This window comes from Ustilago hordei, assembly GCF_900519145.1.
Source record: "Ustilago hordei strain Uho2 genome assembly, contig: UHO2_contig_29, whole genome shotgun sequence".
Taxonomy (NCBI): domain Eukaryota; kingdom Fungi; phylum Basidiomycota; class Ustilaginomycetes; order Ustilaginales; family Ustilaginaceae; genus Ustilago; species Ustilago hordei.
The window spans coordinates 6,616-25,090 of NW_024545284.1; the positions used below are offsets into that span (position 1 = coordinate 6,616).

General features: G+C 52.8%; 6 protein-coding genes across 6 annotated transcripts; 5 read left to right on the forward strand and 1 right to left on the reverse strand.

Annotated features, from left to right (window-relative positions):
• Window positions 1-212: 212 nt before the first annotated feature.
• Window positions 213-1,706, forward strand: UHO2_07410 (putative indole-3-acetaldehyde dehydrogenase; the record flags this gene model as incomplete). Its single annotated transcript, XM_041559018.1, has 1 exon — window positions 213-1,706. One exon carries the CDS (start codon window positions 213-215, stop codon window positions 1,704-1,706), a length of 1,494 nt encoding a protein of 497 aa, XP_041414952.1.
• Window positions 1,707-3,090: 1,384 nt separating this feature from the next.
• Window positions 3,091-4,848, forward strand: UHO2_07411 (uncharacterized protein; the record flags this gene model as incomplete). Its single annotated transcript, XM_041559019.1, has 1 exon — window positions 3,091-4,848. One exon carries the CDS (start codon window positions 3,091-3,093, stop codon window positions 4,846-4,848), a length of 1,758 nt encoding a protein of 585 aa, XP_041414953.1.
• A 1,531-nt stretch (window positions 4,849-6,379) lies between these two features.
• On the forward strand, window positions 6,380-7,459 carry UHO2_07412 (putative PGU1 - Endo-polygalacturonase; the record flags this gene model as incomplete). Its single annotated transcript, XM_041559020.1, has 1 exon — window positions 6,380-7,459. The coding sequence occupies one exon, from the start codon at window positions 6,380-6,382 to the stop codon at window positions 7,457-7,459; it is 1,080 nt and encodes a 359-aa protein (XP_041414954.1).
• A 2,325-nt stretch (window positions 7,460-9,784) lies between these two features.
• UHO2_07413 (uncharacterized protein) lies at window positions 9,785-12,463 on the forward strand (the record flags this gene model as incomplete). Its single annotated transcript, XM_041559021.1, has 1 exon — window positions 9,785-12,463. The coding sequence occupies one exon, from the start codon at window positions 9,785-9,787 to the stop codon at window positions 12,461-12,463; it is 2,679 nt and encodes an 892-aa protein (XP_041414955.1).
• A 630-nt stretch (window positions 12,464-13,093) lies between these two features.
• Window positions 13,094-14,181, forward strand: UHO2_07414 (uncharacterized protein; the record flags this gene model as incomplete). Its single annotated transcript, XM_041559022.1, has 2 exons — window positions 13,094-13,934; window positions 14,135-14,181. 2 exons carry the CDS (start codon window positions 13,094-13,096, stop codon window positions 14,179-14,181), a joined length of 888 nt encoding a protein of 295 aa, XP_041414956.1.
• Window positions 14,182-14,356: 175 nt separating this feature from the next.
• UHO2_07415 (putative 6-phosphofructokinase) lies at window positions 14,357-16,951 on the reverse strand (the record flags this gene model as incomplete). The annotated part of the gene is made up of 1 exon (XM_041559023.1): window positions 14,357-16,951. The coding sequence occupies one exon, from the start codon at window positions 16,949-16,951 to the stop codon at window positions 14,357-14,359; it is 2,595 nt and encodes an 864-aa protein (XP_041414957.1).
• Between the last annotated feature and the right edge of the window lie 1,524 nt (window positions 16,952-18,475).

Here is an 18,475-nt window from a genome sequence, read left to right on the forward strand (position 1 = left end):
GTTCAGCCGCTTTGCTTCACTATTCCCCGCAGTTAGAACCTTGACTCGCGCATGGCCTCTTTCATCAGTCGTATATAACCTTGAGTCTTCCTCGGCGACCTTCTTCGCGTACCACACCACGGAATCGTCTTTGTTCATCGATTCTTCTCTCCTGACTTGATCACCCTCGAATCTCATTACACACAGACACACACCAACAACACTCGGCCAACATGCCTACTCTCAACCTCGACCTCCCTAACGGGATCAAGTCCACCGTTCAGGCTGAATTGTTCATCAACAACAAGTTCGTCCCCGCTCTTGACGGCAAGACTTTCGCCACCGTCAACCCTTCCACTGGTAAGGAGATTGGTCAGGTCGCTGAGGCTTCCGCCAAGGATGTCGATGTTGCCGTCAAGGCTGCCCGTGAGGCTTTCGAGACTGTCTGGGGTGAGAACACTCCTGGCGACGCTCGTGGCCGTTTGCTGATCAGGCTCGCCGAGCTTGTTGAGGAGCACGTTGACGAGCTTGCTGCCATCGAGTCGCTCGACAACGGAAAAGCCTTCTCCATCGCCAAGGGCTTCGACGTTTCTGCTGCAGCTGCCAACCTTCGCTACTACGGCGGCTGGGCCGACAAGAACCACGGAAAGGTCATCGAGGTCGACAACAAGCGTCTCAACTACACCCGTCACGAGCCTATCGGTGTCTGCGGTCAGATCATCCCTTGGAACTTCCCCCTCCTCATGTTTGCCTGGAAGATCGGTCCCGCCCTTGCTACTGGTAACACCATCGTTCTCAAGACTGCCGAGCAGACCCCTCTCTCAGCCATTAAGCTGTGCGAGCTGATCGTCAAGGCTGGCTTCCCTCCTGGCGTCGTCAACGTCATCTCTGGTTTCGGTCCCGTCGCCGGTGCCGCCATCTCGCAGCACATGGACATTGACAAGATCGCCTTCACCGGTTCTACTCTTGTCGGCCGCAACATCATGAAGGCTGCTGCCTCCACCAACCTCAAGAAGGTCACCCTCGAGCTCGGCGGCAAGTCGCCCAACATCGTCTTCAAGGATGCCGACCTCGACCAGGCTGTCAAGTGGTCCGCTTTCGGTATCATGTTCAACCACGGGCAGTGCTGCTGTGCCGGTTCGCGTATCTACGTCGAGGAGGAAATCTATGATGCCTTCATGGAGAAGATGACCGCCCACTGCAAGGCGCTTCCCGTCGGTGACCCATTCGCTGCCAACACCTTCCAGGGTCCTCAGGTCTCGCAGCTCCAGTACGACCGTATCATGGAGTACATCGAGTCGGGTAAGAAGGATGCCAACCTTCACCTCGGTGGTGTTCGCAAGGGTAACGAGGGTTACTTCATCGAGCCCACCATCTTCACCGATGTTCCTCACGACGCCAAGATCGCCAAGGAGGAGATTTTCGGCCCCGTCGTCGTTGTCTCCAAGTTCAAGGACGAAAAGGACCTTATTCGCATCGCCAACGACTCAATTTACGGTCTTGCCGCTGCCGTCTTCAGCCGAGACATCAGCCGTGCTCTCGAGACTGCCCACAAACTCAAGGCCGGTACCGTCTGGGTCAATAACTACAACCAGCTCAACCCCCAGGTTCCCTTCGGTGGTTACAAGGCTTCGGGTATTGGCCGAGAGCTTGGCGAGTACGCTCTTGCCAACTACACCAACGTCAAGGCTGTCCACGTCAACCTCAGCGTTCCTGCCCCCATCTAAGCCATTGTTGCGGCTCAAAAATATGTAATGAAAGTGTGTCTGTTCGATCCTGTATTCGCAATGTAATGTCATCTTGCTCTTCAGGTTACCATGTGTCATCTTCTTGTCTGTGCCTCTGTCTGACGTTGGTAAATTCTGAAGGCAATGTGCTATACGAAAGCTTGCTTGAAGCAAAGAAAACTTGCGATCAAAGGCCAAGTTGATTAATTGAAAACATCGGGGAGATCGATCACGAACTGCTCCCGATGCTGCTGTTTCACTTGCGGCAGAAATGACGCGTTGGACCCTGAGAACGTGCCTCAAACTGTTGAAGTTTGGTCCCGATAACTGGCGATCAGGTAGAGTCCAAGTACGATGTCACTGCTAGTTTTAGACAGAAACAAATATACTCAATTGACTAAAAGAACGTGGTGAGAACCTAGTGTTCTCAGCCTTCAGCACAAACAAGTGTCACGTCTGATGTGGCAAACCCAAAACAGCATTGTTTTGAATTGCTCGAGCCATCCCATCCCTTTCATCAAGGTGCTGAGCCAAAGTCGCCAATGTGACACTTGAGTTGCTGAGCCGTGTTGCCTTGGCTTGAGACGAGGCAACGAGATGACTCAGCTGCCAGATCAACAAGAACAAGGAGTAGTATGGAAAGGAACAAGAGGAGGAGAAGGAAGACGGATAGGCCGAACACAGACTGACTGCCTGCCTGGCATGCATCCGTGCGTTCGTGCGTCCGTGCCTGTGTTGCTTGATGTGACTTTGGAAAGAAACACACCTCCTCAATGTGACTGTGGAGAAGAACGGGAGAGGAAAAAAGGACTCGACTCAACTCTGCTTGACCGAAGCTGGCATAATCCCCCATGTCACCTCCTCGCCTTCGTCAAGAGCGGTTTGAGAACGATTTGCTTCCCTGAACCTCCGGCAATTTCTGAGAGCAACACAAAGCCAGTCAACACTTGGATGCAACTGCACGCCGCAACGCCGACAGAACGAGAAAGGCAGAGCAGCCGGGGAAAAAAAAAGAAAAAGCACAGCAGCGCACGGAACCATGTCCACGTTCGCTCCCTTTTGTTTTTGCTTGTGTGACATCTTGTGCCCCTAGCCACTGCCGCCCTCGTCCTTCTCCATTCTGGTGACGCCTTCGCTCATCACCGCTAGCCTAGAGCTCCTTCACACTGGTCATATTGACGGCTGACCTTGTGGGCACGTCAATTACCACCAAACCACCATCTCCCTAGACAACTACCCCTCTAACTCGATCGTCTAGACCTTTGCACGACCCACTTCAATGTATGTCTAATAGACTACCTGTAACGCCGACCTTCGCCCTCGGAATTCGCCATCAAAACACCTTTGCTCCATCTAGGACGTGCAACCTGCCAGTACGCCCACCATGTCGCAATTTGTACCTGCAGACCGATTTGTTCTGCCAGAAGGATCGGCTCTAGCTTCCAGCAGACTCCACACGATCTTCTACGGTTCTCTGGTCATCCAACATGTCATCTTCCATGGCCTGTCACACTCTTGGCTCAAGGGCGGCAGTAAGGACATGCTCAAAAGGCGCTGCTGGATCCTGACCACCCTGGCCAGCTTCGTCATGTGCATCGCTAGCTTGCCATATCTCTACGATCTCATCCTCGGCGGCTTTGACCTTCATGCCATCCGACCTAGGACCAAGACGGTCGCCGAGCCATTGGCTGCTTTCTTCGTCGCCTACCTCCTCTCGGACCTCACACTCGGCTCCATCTACTATCGGAAGCTGATCAACCTGTCGTCAGGTTGGATCCACCACATCGCTTACACCTTCCTCTTCTCGTTTTGGGTTCACAAAGGCTGGGGCCACATCGCAGCAGCGGCTGCCATCTTTGAGCTGCCGACACTCATTATGGGCGTTGCTTCCATTCACCCGGTCCTCCGCTCCAACATGGCATTCACTGTCACCTTTTTTGCTACACGCGTCTTCTACCACTTTGCCCTGCTTCTTTCTAGCGTCACCGAACACGGTCGCAGTGCTCCCGGCATCAACGGCAGCTGGGGTCCCGCCATCAGTCTGACTGTCACCTATCCCATGCATCTTTGGTGGGGATACAAGTGTGTATGCAGCATCCGACGTAGGATGCACAAGAGGAAACTCGGAGCAGCACAAGTCGCCAAGGAGAAGGCGTCGCTTGCCTCTGCTGCTGGCCAGCTCTTCAACGGCATGCCAGCACCAGACACAAGCAGTGCTGTCAATACCCCTGCCGTTACCCCAGGTGCAGGTGCAACACCAGCAACTGCCAACTTTGGCGCCACCGGTCCCGTCCATGCCGCTTTCGCACGCGCTGCATCTGCTGCTCGACCTAATGTCAACCTCCTCTTGCCGAATCGCCGCCGAGGTCAACGTCAAGCTGATGAGGTGCATGCGACCCACCCACTCCTCTTCAGAACGCTTAACCCAAGCTACATCAACTCCAATTCAATTTTCACTGCTCCCGTGGCTCCCGATGGTGCCGGGCCTGACGACATCGAGCCCTTCCTGGCGATCCGATCTCCTGCAGAGGCTAGCGATCGAGCCCGCCGTTTGGTAGCCGATGCCGTTCGCAAGGTCTGGATCAATGCCCCTGCCAGTTGGCGCCGTCAATTCGAAGAGGAAGCAGGTGTGCGACCTAAGGGGCTGGGAGCCGCAGGTCGCATCCCTTCTTACACTACGGACGAGTCCTCAGAAGAGTATGAAGAGGCCGACTCGGACTTGATTGCCTCTTCCAACGCCCCCTCTGGCATGTCAGAATCTCGAGCACGCCGCTACCTTCAAGCACAGCGCTCGCGCATTCGTCATGCAGTGCTCCGTGCTGTGAGGACGGCGATCAACGGTCGAGATGCTGATGGTCTCAAAGCTGTCACCTCGTTCGACGGCAATCGCATCACCACCTTTGCCGATGGAGCTCTTGCTGGCGCTGGTGACATTCGACCCTCCGGCATCGATCGGACTCTGCTTTCACTTGACTTCAGCTCACTTATCAAGTATCTCCCTCCCGACTTTTGGGGGCAGGACTACGAGATTCGCGAGTTCCCTGTCGAGCAAGTGGCGCAGGGCGGGCGTCGCAGACGCATCGTTGGCCAGATCCGTCGGCGTATGGAGGTAGCTCGACGCAATTTTGTTGTGTTCGATTGATGTTGCTGTGCATGCTGATAGATGTTTAGAGTTTGATGACTCGCTACGATGAATGACCTCACGCTTCGCTTGTACTTTGCAATATATACCCCTTTGTTCGCACATTTGCCTTGAATATCTGCGCCTGACATCGCGTAGCAATGCACACTACGGGAAAGAGGCGACAAGGCGCCGTTCACGTATCGTCAAAGATCGGGCCATCAGCCGACTGCCACAATGAACACTTTGAAAAGTATGAGACGGCATTGGCATTCCCATCGTGCCTCGATCCGTCCTTTGCCTGCATGTCATGGTCTAGTATGCAAGTCGTCAGTATGTGGGCGCAGTTCGCAGGATGAGCTCGTTGGTGGCTGGCGACAAAGCTCATGGTGGGGTTCGGAAGAACATTTGCATCGGTCAGGATGCTTCCGTTGTGGGGGTTTCATTCCAGGAGAGGCGCCGCGATGGAAGGCGCCACAACTCGAAGCGCGATCCTTGTTATGCTGACGCCGACAGGCCGAATAGGTAACGATCTTGTGTAACAAGCCCCTGTAGCTGGACGGTTGGGAAGTCATCCGAGAAGACGTCGTACTGTACGTGATCGGAGCAGAAGTCGGTGTTGCGGTGCTACAAAGGGGTTGCATGGGTGAAGCTTGTTGTTAGGGACTCCTGTCAAAAAAAAAAAAAAAAAAAAAAAAAAAAAAAAAAAAAAAAAAAAAAACCCCCCCGTCAACGTTTCGCTCTCGTCGACATTACCAAGTCTGTTATTCGCATGAGCTTGACCATCTTGTGACACATCTTCTCGAAGAGTCATGCAAAGCATCTCAGAGTAGAGCAGCTTCTGGTGTCATAGTGGTTTAATTGAGCCTTGCAACTTCAGTACGAGTGCGAATCAGCTCGATCCGATGAGCTCCGCCGGGGCGCAAGCTTAGCTTCTTTTCTGCGTTACACCGGTCAGATTGTGCGACTCGATGACATTCCAGGCATGCTTCATTCGGTATACTGACCCGACCAGCCTCTTGGCTTAGGTCTCTCACAATCTCTGGGCATCGGCAACTGGATCGATGTGTACGAGCCTCTTAGTAATCTGGGCAGACCTGAGGTATTTACATGCATGTTTCAAATGCTGCAAAACATGACAACGCTGACACCGGCGATCACGGCGATCCGTCCCCAGCGCTGCTCCGTTGACACAGATCACTAGCTTGCTTCGACACAATCAACAGAGGATTCTTAAGGGCGGCTGCTTCTGGCCTCAGGCGCAGCCATGCAAGAGCGATCAGAGCTAAGCTGTCGAGAGGACTTTTCTCTACTGTGGACTGGAGTGTTCTAGTGGCGATGCGATGCAGTCGAAGCTCACCATGTTCAGGCTTGAGGTCAGAGGCTGGAAAGAGGATTCCAGATCAAAAGCTCGTCAAGAGAGAAAAGTGCTGTTTGAAGCTGCTCCATTGGCTATATAGTCTTGTAAAACCATGGTGAATGCAAGACGCTTGCTCATCTCGCGCAGTTCCTGTTCACCCGACTCCTGTGTCTCGATTCCTAACCCTTCGGCATGATTCAACTGCCTTTACTTGCAATCATCGCCACGGCCGTGGTGGCTGGGAGCGTGTTTGGCTCAAGCTGCACATTCACAGATGCAGCGAGTGCCAAAGCAGGAAAGACATCTTGCAGTACGATCACGCTCTTCAACGTCAAGGTGCCTGCAGGCCAGACTTTGGATCTGACGGGACTGAAGAGCGGTACCAAAGTGATCTTCGCCGGCACAACCACTTTCGGTTACGCTGAATGGGAAGGACCGCTGATCAGTGTATCAGGTGATCAGATCGGCATCACGGGAGCTTCAGGCTCGCTGATCGATGGTGGAGGTTCACGATGGTGGGATACGAAAGGAAGCAATGGAGGCAAGACAAAGCCCAAATTCTTCTTCGCGCACAGTCTGAGCAACAGCAAGATTTCGATGGTCAACGTCAAGAATACGCCGGTTCAAGGCTTCAGCATCAACGGATGCACCAATCTCAAGTTGGACGGGGTGAGGATCGACAATTCAGCAGGCGACGCCGGTAAGCTTGGGCGCAACACGGACGCGTTCAATGTGGGGAGCTCGAAGGGCATCTCTATCACAGGAGCTGTCGTACACAATCAGGACGACTGCCTCGCTGTCAACTCTGGTACGGATATCCTCTTCTCCGGTGGGTATTGCAGCGGAGGACACGGCCTTTCGATCGGAAGCGTAGGAGGCCGGAAGGACAACGCGGTAGACGGAGTAGCGATTGAGAACTCGCAAGTGGTGCAAAGCGACAATGGAGTTCGCATCAAGACAGTGGAAGGAGCAACGGGATGGGTAAACAACGTGACGTACGCCAACATCAAGATCTCCGGGATCACCAAGTATGGCATTGACATCCAGCAAGACTATCTGAATGGAGGCCCCACTGGACAGCCTACGAACGGCATCAAGGTGACCAACATCAACATGAAGGGTGTCACGGGCACGGTAGACTGGTCAGCGACGCCTGTCTATCTGCTGTGTGGGAAAGGGTCTTGTACAACCTGGAAATGGACGGATGTGTCGATTTCAGGTGGAAGGAGAAGCAGGGGATGTATGAACTATCCGAGCCCTGCCAGGTGCTAAAGGGGATCAGAATCCTCTATCGACGCTAAGAAGCAGCACGATAGTTCATTGACTTGCTTTCTAGCATCGAGTGGAATAGGATCGTCTGGACGGTGAGGGCACACTTCAGTAAGCGAGGGACGGTATGAGAGTGGATCTGTCTTGATAACAGCCATGCGCTGTGACGGCGAGATGTATCGTGTGGAGCTCGGGAAAATGCAGGCGACTCTGTGCTTTTCACTTGACAAATCACATTGTGGCTGCGTCGTGTTTGGATGTGCAATGAGTCTTTAACTTGAACAGATGTTTGTATGCGAGATAGAGCGAAGCGCACCAGATGCCTTCTTGGAAGCTTTTATGACTCGTCTGAGAGTCTTCGGTGGGCCCAAACGCAATCAGAGAAGTGGGAAGAAGTCCAAGCAGACAGAGAGTCAGGAATGAATCTAGCTTCCGAGTCGGTCTGGTAAGTCAAGTCGAGTCGAGTCGGGACGTTGAGCAAAGCAAGGAGCCAAGTCGACGGGTAATGAGCAACAGCGGTGTGCACAAGTCAAACTAAAAAATCGGGCTTGTGATTGGCACTGGGACGTGTGAAGAGACATTCTACCAAAGCGGTGCGTCACTTTTCCTTGTTTTTGGTGGATTTGCAAAGTTGGTGACACCTGCACGGACCTGCCTTGGAGATCCGTGCAGCTTCACCGATGCAGTGGTAGCCGCGTCCAAGAGGAATGTCAGGAGATACAACAAAGACTGAAACCGATCTTCGGAGCAAGCCCTAAGGACTCTGTCAGGATCAACAAACTAACATGTGAAATCGAGTAATAGTGCAACAGAAAAGCATGTCGGCTGGCTGTGGATGCGTGCATGCATGCCTTGGCTCGGGGCTCTTTGGAGGCGAGGTGCAGCGGCCATTGACGTCGGATCTGGAACCCAACTCGACAATCCTTTCGTAATTGCATTCTCGAATTTGAAAAGATGAAAGATGTGGGCGCTTTCGCTGTCTCCCTGCCAGAATTGTGGGTTTACTTTATTTCATTTTGTTCTATTTTTTATTTTATTTTTCTGGGGCTCATGCCGAGCTTTCCCTTTGACTGTCTTCTACAGGCGACCTCCGTGAGAGCACGACGGATCAAGAGCACGGCAGCTGTTCACAGTTCAGACTCTATCCTTCGGAATGTATCCGATACCGCACATGGGCACTCAACAAGGAAGGTACTCGGCGTTTCAGCACTAGGAGACGAGCTTTCTATGTCTCCATCATCGCACAGAAGCGAGATAGAGTAGGTCACAACACCACTGGTCAGATCCTTGTGGCAGACTACGTACAGACGGCTGATGGTCGGGGTGCATTTCGTTGCAAAGCAAATATGCTTGCTGCCTTTGTGTTCGGGGCTGTGCGTTCAAAAAAACAAAAACAAAAGACAAAAAACAGAGGAATGACTTGACAGTGCTCTTGCTCTTCATGCGATCAAAGTTTTCCGTCGGCCACCTAAATCGCAAAACAAAAAGGAGGGATTGCACAGCGCATAACGGCAGCGACAACTACACAGACGCAGGAACAGGCGGAGAGGGGAGGGAAAGAAAAATTCTCAACTGCAGCTTCCAGCAGCCTCAAAACGTTAACAAGAGAGAGAGAGAAAGCGCCTCGGATCCCTTGCACACGCATCTCGTTGCATACGAGAAAACATCACTGTGAGTGACTGAGCATATCGACACGGCTTCGGTGAGCCTCCTACATCATACCTTTTTTGTCTCATGTCCAGCAAACAGCATCTAGCCTGCCTCGCTTCGGATCACAAGCCTAGTCTCACATACATTCTCAACTCACACTCCCCCGCCCATCCAGCGCGCTCAACGTCAACAGAAACAAAAGAGAGAGAGAGCGAGAGAGAAAGAGAGAGAGAGAGAAAGAGAAAAACTCGCCTGAGAACGTATGGTATTCACGTGATGTGATCCGTGGACAGAGATTCTGCCAAGTCATCGCGCAGCTACAGACGGCGGTCCGGGAGCCTCTCGAGCCTGTGAGCACACTCACGCTCATCCCGCAATCTTAACATCTCTGTATGCTCTCGTATTGTCTTTGCTATGGTATGGATTGATGGTTCGGAACTCATAACTTCGGCTGTTGCCCCGACACTCTCTAGCCACATGCCAAGTTTTATTGTATGACCAACCCACGCGTCGGCAAGTCCGCCTTCTATCGTTTCTATATAATACATCGCTGCCTTGACCTCTTTCCTGTCCTGGACGCTTCCCTCCTTTCAACCTCCAACCAACTCGATCGACTTCCAACATCGTATACACCTCTGCGCGTCGACCGCTTCCAACCGTCGTCACCGCGAATTCCTCATGCCGCCGTTCAACCTTGTCTCTGGTCCGGCAAAGCTGGTGTTGGCCACCTTGCTCGTCCAGCAGGCCGCCGCCCAGAAAGCCAACGAATCCAACGCCTCCACCTCCACCGTTATCTCGTCCATTGTGCTTAACGCAATCATCTTTGCTATCATCTTCGCCGTCTTCCTCCTCGCCCGTCCTCGCTTCAAGCGTGTCTACGCCCCCCGTACCTACCTCGTCGTTCCCGAAGAGCAAATCGCTCCCCTTCCCCATTCGCTTTTCGGCTGGCTTCCCGTATGGCTCAAGACCCCCACCTCCACTATTCTCGAGAAGAATGGGCTCGATGCCTACATGTTTGTCGAGTACCTCGAGATGATGCTCTGGGTCTTTGTTCCTATCTTCATCCTCTCTTGGATTGTTCTCATGCCCACCTATGGCGCCAACACCACTGGCGAAGGAACTGGTTTCAACCGCTTCATTCTCAGTCGTGTCGGTTCTTCCGCTCAGCAGCAGAAGCGTCTTGTTGCTCCTCTTCTCATCCAATGGGTCTTCACCCTTTGGCTTCTCTGGAACATTCGCTCTCGCATGGCCAAGTTCATCAAGCTCCGACAGGAGTTCCTCGTCTCGCCTCAGCACGCCGCTTCAGCTCAGGCCAGGACCGTTTTGATCACCGGTATCCCCAACGAGCTTCTTAGCGAGAAGAAGCTTCGCGCTATGTACTCGCAACTTCCCGGCGGTGTTGCCAAGATCTGGCTCAACCGCAATCTCAAGGAGCTCCCCGATCTCTACGATGAGCGTGAGAAGTGGTGCAACAAGCTCGAGTCTGCCGAGACCAGCCTCATCAAGACTGCTTACAAGCTCGTCAAGAAGAGCAAGGCTCAGGACGCCAGTGGCTCGCTCCCCGACGCCGATGTTGAGACCAACGCCGAGGTGGCCGACCAGTACGTTCCCAAGAACAAGCGCCCCACTCACAAGCTTGGCAAGGTCCCCTGCATAGGTGAGAAGGTGGACACCATTCACTGGTGCCGAGAGAAGATTGCTCGTCTCAACAAGCAGATCGAGAAGAAGCGCTCCGAGATCTCCGTCGACTACAAGAACTACCCTCCTCAGAGCAGTGCCTTCATCCTCTTCAACACTCAGATTGCCGCACACATGGCCGCCAATTCCCACGCTCATCACCAGCCATACCGCATGACCAACCGATACGTCGACGCTCACCCTGATGACGTTGTGTGGGCCAACATGAACATGAACCCCTACGAGCGCAAGATCCGCACTGCTATCGGTTGGGCCATCACCATTGCCCTCATCATCTTCTGGGCTGTTCCTGTGGCATTTGTCGGCATCATCTCCAACATCAAAGGTCTCGCCAACGATGTTCCTTTCCTCGGCTGGCTCAACTCGATCCCCGACGTTGTCGTCGGTATCATCCAGGGTATTCTTCCTACCGTTCTGCTTTCCGTCCTCAACATGTTGCTTCCCATCTTCCTTCGTCTCCTCTCGCGCCTCAGTGGTGTCCCTACTCGCAGCGGCATCGAGCTCGACCTTCAGGGACGATTCGCCGCTTTCCAGATTGTGCAGAACTTCCTCTTCCTTACCTTGATCTCTGGTAACGCCGGCCAGATCGCTACCTACGTCACCGATGTCGCTTCCCAGCCCACTCGATTCCCTGGTCTGCTGGCCGATGCTATCCCCAAGGGTTCGCTCTTCTTCCTCAGTTTCATCGCGCTTCAGGGTCTCTCGGGTGGTGCTGCGCTCTTTGGTCAGCTTCCTAGCCTTGCCGTCTACTACGTCAAGAAGCTCTTGCTCGCCTCCACCCCCCGTAAGGTGTGGCACATCGACCACGATGTTGGAGGACCCGCTTGGGGCACTCTCTTCCCTGCGATGACGCTGCTCACCGTGATCGGAACCGGCTACGTTGCCATTGCACCCATCATCAACGGCTTTGTCGCTTTCACCTTCTTGATCTTCTTCTTTGGCTACAAGTACCTCTTCCTCTATGTCTACGACACCAAGCCCGCCGGCGAGACCTCGGGCCTCTTCTTCGGCAAGGCTATCCGTCACATCTTTGCCGGTCTCTACGTCGAGATGATTATGCTCGCTGCCATCTTCTTCTTGGCTCAGTCCGAGGACGCTGCCGGCAACAAGTCTCAGTCGGCCATTCCCGAGGGTGCCTTCATGGTCATCTTGATCGTTCTCGTCATCGGATTCCACTACTTCCTTAACGACTCTTTCAAGGAGCTCGAGACCGCCCTGCCCCTCTCGCTCACCGTTGGCAGCCACAGGGATGCTCCGAACCACCTCGGCAATAATCGCACTTCGGGTGAGACAGCCTACAACGAGAAGAGGGCCCTTGCACACGGTCAGGGCAGCTCGATGGTTGAAACCGCTCCAGCCATTCAAGGTGGCGCTACCAACAGCAACGGCTACCACGCTGTTGGTACCATCAGCGAGAAGCAGCACCAGCACACCGCTGCTGGTCTCACTCAGAAGCAGGATTCGGCCTTCTACCACCCCTCGCTCACCGGCGAGCAGAAGCCTATCTGGCTGCCCAACGACAAGTTCGGCATCGGTCGTGCTGGTGTTGCCTCGGCTCGCAAGGCCGGTCTCGACGCTACCTACGAGCACACCTCGGTCACTGACAAGGGCCAAGTCCGGACCGACGCTTACGAGCCCCCTGGTGAGCTTCTGGTCTAGACGTTTCACCATACTCCCTTTGATCATATTCTCTGATTAGAACTGATCAGAACTGTATTTTCAGAATCGTGTACTCAATACCCGCCTCATTAACCCTTCACATTCCTTACTAACTCGTTGTTGCTTCTCAATACCTGCATTGTGGGCTTGTCATGCCACGTGCATCCAGGTGACTCGAACTGCATTGAGGATATGAGAGCGTGATATAAGGTCATCGAGAAGGAATTTTGATAGAATCTGGGTCAAAGAGCAGGATCATAGCCATGTCTCGACCACAGCTTAGCCTCAGGCGGCGAAAAATTGTGTCGGTGATAAGAGCACATGTCGATCATTTAATGGGCTCCCCAAGCCGACGAAGCCAAGTGGGGAGTTAAGCCTCCGCACTCATTTTGTTCTACCGGTGATCTTGAAAGCAACAGCACAGCAGACGGGCTATCTTCGGCTTCGACTATTTGCAAAGCTTGTGATCGCGTACTGTGTCTTCTTGCGATATGCAAACATGACTGATACCATCTGTGTCTTTGTCTGTCACCATCATCAGCGTCGCCCGCAACGTCTGTGAGAGCATGCGCCTTTTCCATCGGCATCCCGTCACCATCCTGTTTCGCAGGAACAGTACGACCAATCAACATGACGTCTTCGGCATCCCATGGCCATCTCAATGGCTCAAACAGCTCCATGTCTGCAATACCAAACTTTGACAAAGTCCCTGCCGTCCCTGGCATGCCTCATGGCTACGCCTGGAAAGTTTGGGGTGAAGGCGATCAGCTTGGAACGCTCAACTTGCTCACACCAGAGGTGGTGGCGAGGGCAGCACAAGAGAACATCCGCACTGGTGACAGAGTGCAGATCGACTGGGGTCTCGATAGCGTAGATGTTCCCACCAACCAGCGCAAGCACTTCCATCATGAGTTGATCTATCTCAAAGAGAAGCTCGGCGTTTATGCCACCGACGATGAGGTCCACCTCAACACGCAAACATCCTCGCAGTGGGACGGGTTCAACCACTTTGCGCATCAGGCGACAGGAGTGTATTATGGCGGTCTCAAGCACGACGACCTTCATTCTGGCGCAGTGGACAAGACTGACAAGAACAGTATGCACAAGTGGTGTCTAAATGGTGGAATTGCGGGACGTGGTGTGTTGGTAGACTGGGTGCATTGGTGGGAGTCGACCAAGACGGAACCCATTCCTGCTGCCAACTCATCTTATCCCATTCCCCTATCACAGATCAAGGAGGTGCTCGCATGGCAAAAGACGGAGCTATGCACTGGCGATATCCTGTTGTTGAGGACAGGCGTGGTGAGATGCTTCGAGCAGGCATCGAGTGAGGAAAAAGTCAAGGGCATGATTGAGAATGATAACTTCTCTGGCTTTGAAGCCACAGAAGAGTCCAAGCGGTGGCTGTGGGACAATCACTTCGCTGCTGTCGCCAGTGACAACATGTCTTTCGAGTTCAGACCTCATGGTGGTACGTTGCAAGCCTCTTTCTCACTCCTCTTCCGATGCAAGCATCGATTCCGGCAACAGCTTTCACTGACCTCGATAAGTTTTCCTACGATCTTCACATCAGCACCGTACAGAGTTGTGGAGCAATCCGTCCACTTGGAACTCATTGCTCATGCAGACATTACTAACTTCAGAAACACTTTCTTTTCCCTACACTCACAGTCAAGGGAGGCATTGCATCTTCACCAAATGCCATCTGTGTCTTCTAACTTGAGTGCGTCGTGTCATCACAGGACCTTACCGACATGTTGCTTGTCTCCGTGACTTGCCCATGTATTCTACTCGTCTCGTCGGTCAAAGGAACCGCATTTAGATCAACGGAAAAATTGGGGTTTCAAAAATGAATGGAAATGTTTTGCGCTTGACAGATCAATGATATCTATATTACAGCTCAGCAAGGGCAGTACGACCACCGAGTAGCTCAACGAGCGCCTTGAGCTCGTGCCACCATGCTGTCTTAGCCCGTCTGTTCTTCATGTCGGCATGCTTGGCCATCTCCGTGGCCGAAGTGAAGCAAATGGTAGATCCCTGAATCGTTATCATAACGGCAGTGTCGTCCGAGTACGACTTCTCGGATGGACCTGCGCTGATCTTGGACGACTGAGAAGAACTGCTGCGTTGCTTGAGAGCCTCAGACTCGAGGAACTCGCAGCACTTGAGTGCCAGACGGGTGGCTCGAACACGGTCCAACGGCGATGGAACACCACCTTGAAGTGTGTGACCAAGGCTGGCAGAACGGGCATCGAAGAGGCTGTTTCCCTCCTCTTTGAGAATCTTGGTGATAACCTCTGTGGTGAAGACGTCAGAAGACTTTTCGTTGCGGATAACAAGTCTGCCTTCAGATTTACCCTTGACATCGAGTAGGAATCGCTTCTTGAGGAAAGCAACGTCTTTGCCAAGTTGCTGAAGACCGATGCCAATCTCGGGTGTGTAGACGAGCACGGCACCGGCTGCCAGAGCGCCCATAACGGCAATATAACCACACTTGCCTCCCTGTGTCTCGACAACAAAGACACGGTTTCGCGAAGCCGAAGCCGACTGCTTAACTGCATCACAGGCGTCAACTAAAGCGTTGAGAGATGTGTCGGAGCCGAGTGAGAACTCGTTCATGGGAACGTTGTTCGAGATGGTCGCAGGAAGACCGACGATGGGGATGCGGAATGCTGGGTATCGATCGCGGTTGTCATTGAGAATCTTGACCGAGCTAAATGCCTCGAAACCACCGACGATGAGGAGACCTTCGATCTTGTGCTCTTGCAACTTGTCAGCGACGGCGCCGACGTCAATGTCGGGAAGATAACGGTTGACACCAAGCTCGGAACCACCTCTTGTAGCCCAGTTGTCTACACGGAGCCAGTTGAGCACCGAGAGGTTATCCTCGAGCAAGCCAGGGAAACCGTTGTAGATGACAACGGCGTCGTGACCCTTGGCGAGACAGTAGCGGACAGCTGTGCGTGTAGCAGCATTCATTCCTCCAGCAGGGGCACCGACGTGAATGATACCCATGCGCAGACGCCTCTTTTCTGGGAGCCTCTCGTCCTCTGTGATCTGATTGATGTACTTGAAGGCACGAAGACCTTCGGCGAACTCGGGATCGCGAAGTGCCAGTGCACCGTCAAAGTCTTTGGATTCGATGAGCTTGGCTACCTTTTGCGTCTGCTCGACGGCAAACATGAGTGGGATACGGGTGATCTTGTTCTCGCTGATGCCGATGACGTAGGATGGTGTTTCAGGTGTGGCTTGGAGCACGGCATCGACAGCCTCGATACCTTGGAGTGTGGCAAGGATACGGTCATTGGCGTCGGGCTTTCCACCACGCTGAGTGTGACCGAGGGTGGTGACACGGGTGTCGAGACCGAGATCCTCTGAAAGAACGTTCTTGATCATGTCAGGGGTGATATTGTTGAGTTCGCGGTCAATGGCACCTTCAGCGACAATGACGATCGACTTTCGCTTGCCGAGATCCCTGTGCTTTTGCAGTACCTCGCACATCTCGGTGTGCCACTCCTGAGCCTGCGGCGGGCGCTCCGGGATGAAAACGTAATCGGCACCAGTAGCAATACCTGCCATGAGAGCAAGCCATCCACAGTGCCTGCCCATGACTTCAACAACGAAAGCACGAGAGTGCGAGGCGGCAGTCGAGGAGATCGAATCGACGGCTTCACAGATGCGTTGCAAAGCTGTAGAGGCACCGATGGTGATATCAGTGGTGGCCATGTCGTTGTCGATGGAGCCTACAAGGCCGACAATGTTGAGGTGAGCAAACTTGGTAGCCTGTTCTTCGGTGATTCTGTTCTTGGCTTTGAGAGATGCGACAAGATCTGGCCACTCTGCACGGAGCTTATCGGCTCCTGTGAGACTTCCGTCACCACCGCAGACAGCAAGGGCGTCGATGCCGTTGATGATGAGGTTGTAAGCAGCCTGTTGACGACCTTCGGGGGTGCGGAAGATCTTGGATCGCGCAGTACCGATAAGAGTGCCTCCCTGGTCCATCCAGCCTCGAACATCATCCCATCCTACACGGATGATGTAGCGTCCTCTCAGTCCGAGTTCTTGCGCCTCTCCAACACCTTCACGCAGGAGCTCTCCTTCGCCGTATGTGGGCACAAAGTGGGTCTGTTCGGGATGGCTGTCAAGATCCGCTATCTCGCCTTTTGCGCTGAGATCCTCGAAGAAAGTGGAGGTGTTTCTGCTGATGGATGGGGTTGCAGAGGGAGTGTTTCCGGGAGAATGGTTGCCGCGAACGAGACCCTCCCAGCCCTCTCGGATGACGAATGCTTCGCATCCACGGAAGATGGCCATCTTGACAAGGGAACGAACGGCGGCGTTCATACCTGCCGAGTCACCACCGGAAGTCATGACGGCAAGCTTTCGAGGTTGACCTCCATTGTTGGCCGGTGCGAACTTGGACGGGAAGGGCTTGGCCGACTGCGCCGTGAAGTTGTTCTCCGCACGAATTGCGGGGGCGAAGGAAGGCATGACTGCGATATGTAGCCTGGCGTGATAGGATGTGATCTGGGGTGAGATTAGGATGGGATGCGCAATTTGCTAGCCCCCTTTTGCTTGCGCAGTAAGCCTGGGATCTCTTGTGGGAGATGAGGAACGTAGAAGTGGTTTTTGGACGTGACTGTGCTTGAGGATGGTGGTATCCTCGACGATAAGAGCGCAGATTCGGCGTGGCGAGCAGTGCGGAAGGAATGTGGTTGGCAGTATCGAAAGTGGTGATCAAGAAGATGATGGATAAAAGTGAATTGACGAAATCGCAAGCAGGGAAGGCCAAGCTGTCGCAAAGGATGACGTTTGGCTGCCGAGGTGTTGCTCTCTCTCTCTCTCTCTCTCTCTCGTGATTTAGTTGAAGATAACAATTAGTGTACACCGTTTATTGGGGCCACAATCAGGCTCCCTTACTACAGTCATATGCTTCTTGTAATGCTTAGTATTTTCATAACATGAACCTAATTGACAGTGATATATATATACCTTGTTGCCACTCTGATCATATCTGAGCAGAATGAGTCATCTCTCTTGTACCCCTATGTTGTTGCTTCATGAAGTGTCCCTGAGCCATTGCTATGACAACCTTCATATGTTTCATTGTGTTTCTTGCTTATGCAGGTGCTCAGTACCATGGTGCCTCAGCTGCAACTCATGCATCCCCTTGAGATGCCAACACATCTTCAACTCCCCCTCTTGACAGGATCTCCAGTCCTATCATCCTAGCTAATCATGAGGTATTGAGACCCTGTAAAGGCTTTGTTAAGATATCAGCAATGTTGTTTGCTGTTCTGATGAATTTGATTGCCACATTGCCTTCTTGCATGTGGCCATGGACAAAATGATAACATGTGTCAATGTGCTTTAACTTCCAGTGTTTAGCTGGGTCTTTACTTACCTGGATACATCCTTGACTATCTGTGTAGAGTGTTGGCTGGGCATCCATGATTTCCAAATCCCAAAGCAAATATGAGAAGAATAATGCTTCTCATACTGCTTTGGAGGCTGTGACAAATTCTGCCTGAACTGCAGACAATGCCACACATTTCTGAATGTGAGACTTCCAGCTGACTGGACATCCATATATGTACATTATTGCTCCTGAGGTGCTTCTCCATCCATTCATTGGGTCTGACACCCAATTCACATTGGTATACATCATCACTGGTTTATCTGCATGTTTGCTTGACCCTCCCCCTAAGTGCAATTGGTATCTGCTCATCTGATTTAAGTACTTTACCATATGAATTGCTGCCTTCCATGCACTGTCAATTGGGCTTGACATGTATCTCACCAGTGTACCCACAGTGAAGGCAATATCTGGTTGAGCAGTGTTGGAAACCCATAATAGTTGGCTGACCAACTCTTGGTACTTCTTCACTCATTGGAGGTTGCATTTCTTGCCACCAGCAACATTTACCACACTCAGCATAGGTATCCAGGATTTCTTGTTTGCTCCTTCTAACCATTTGTTTACCATTGCTTTGACATATGCCATTAAATCCAGGG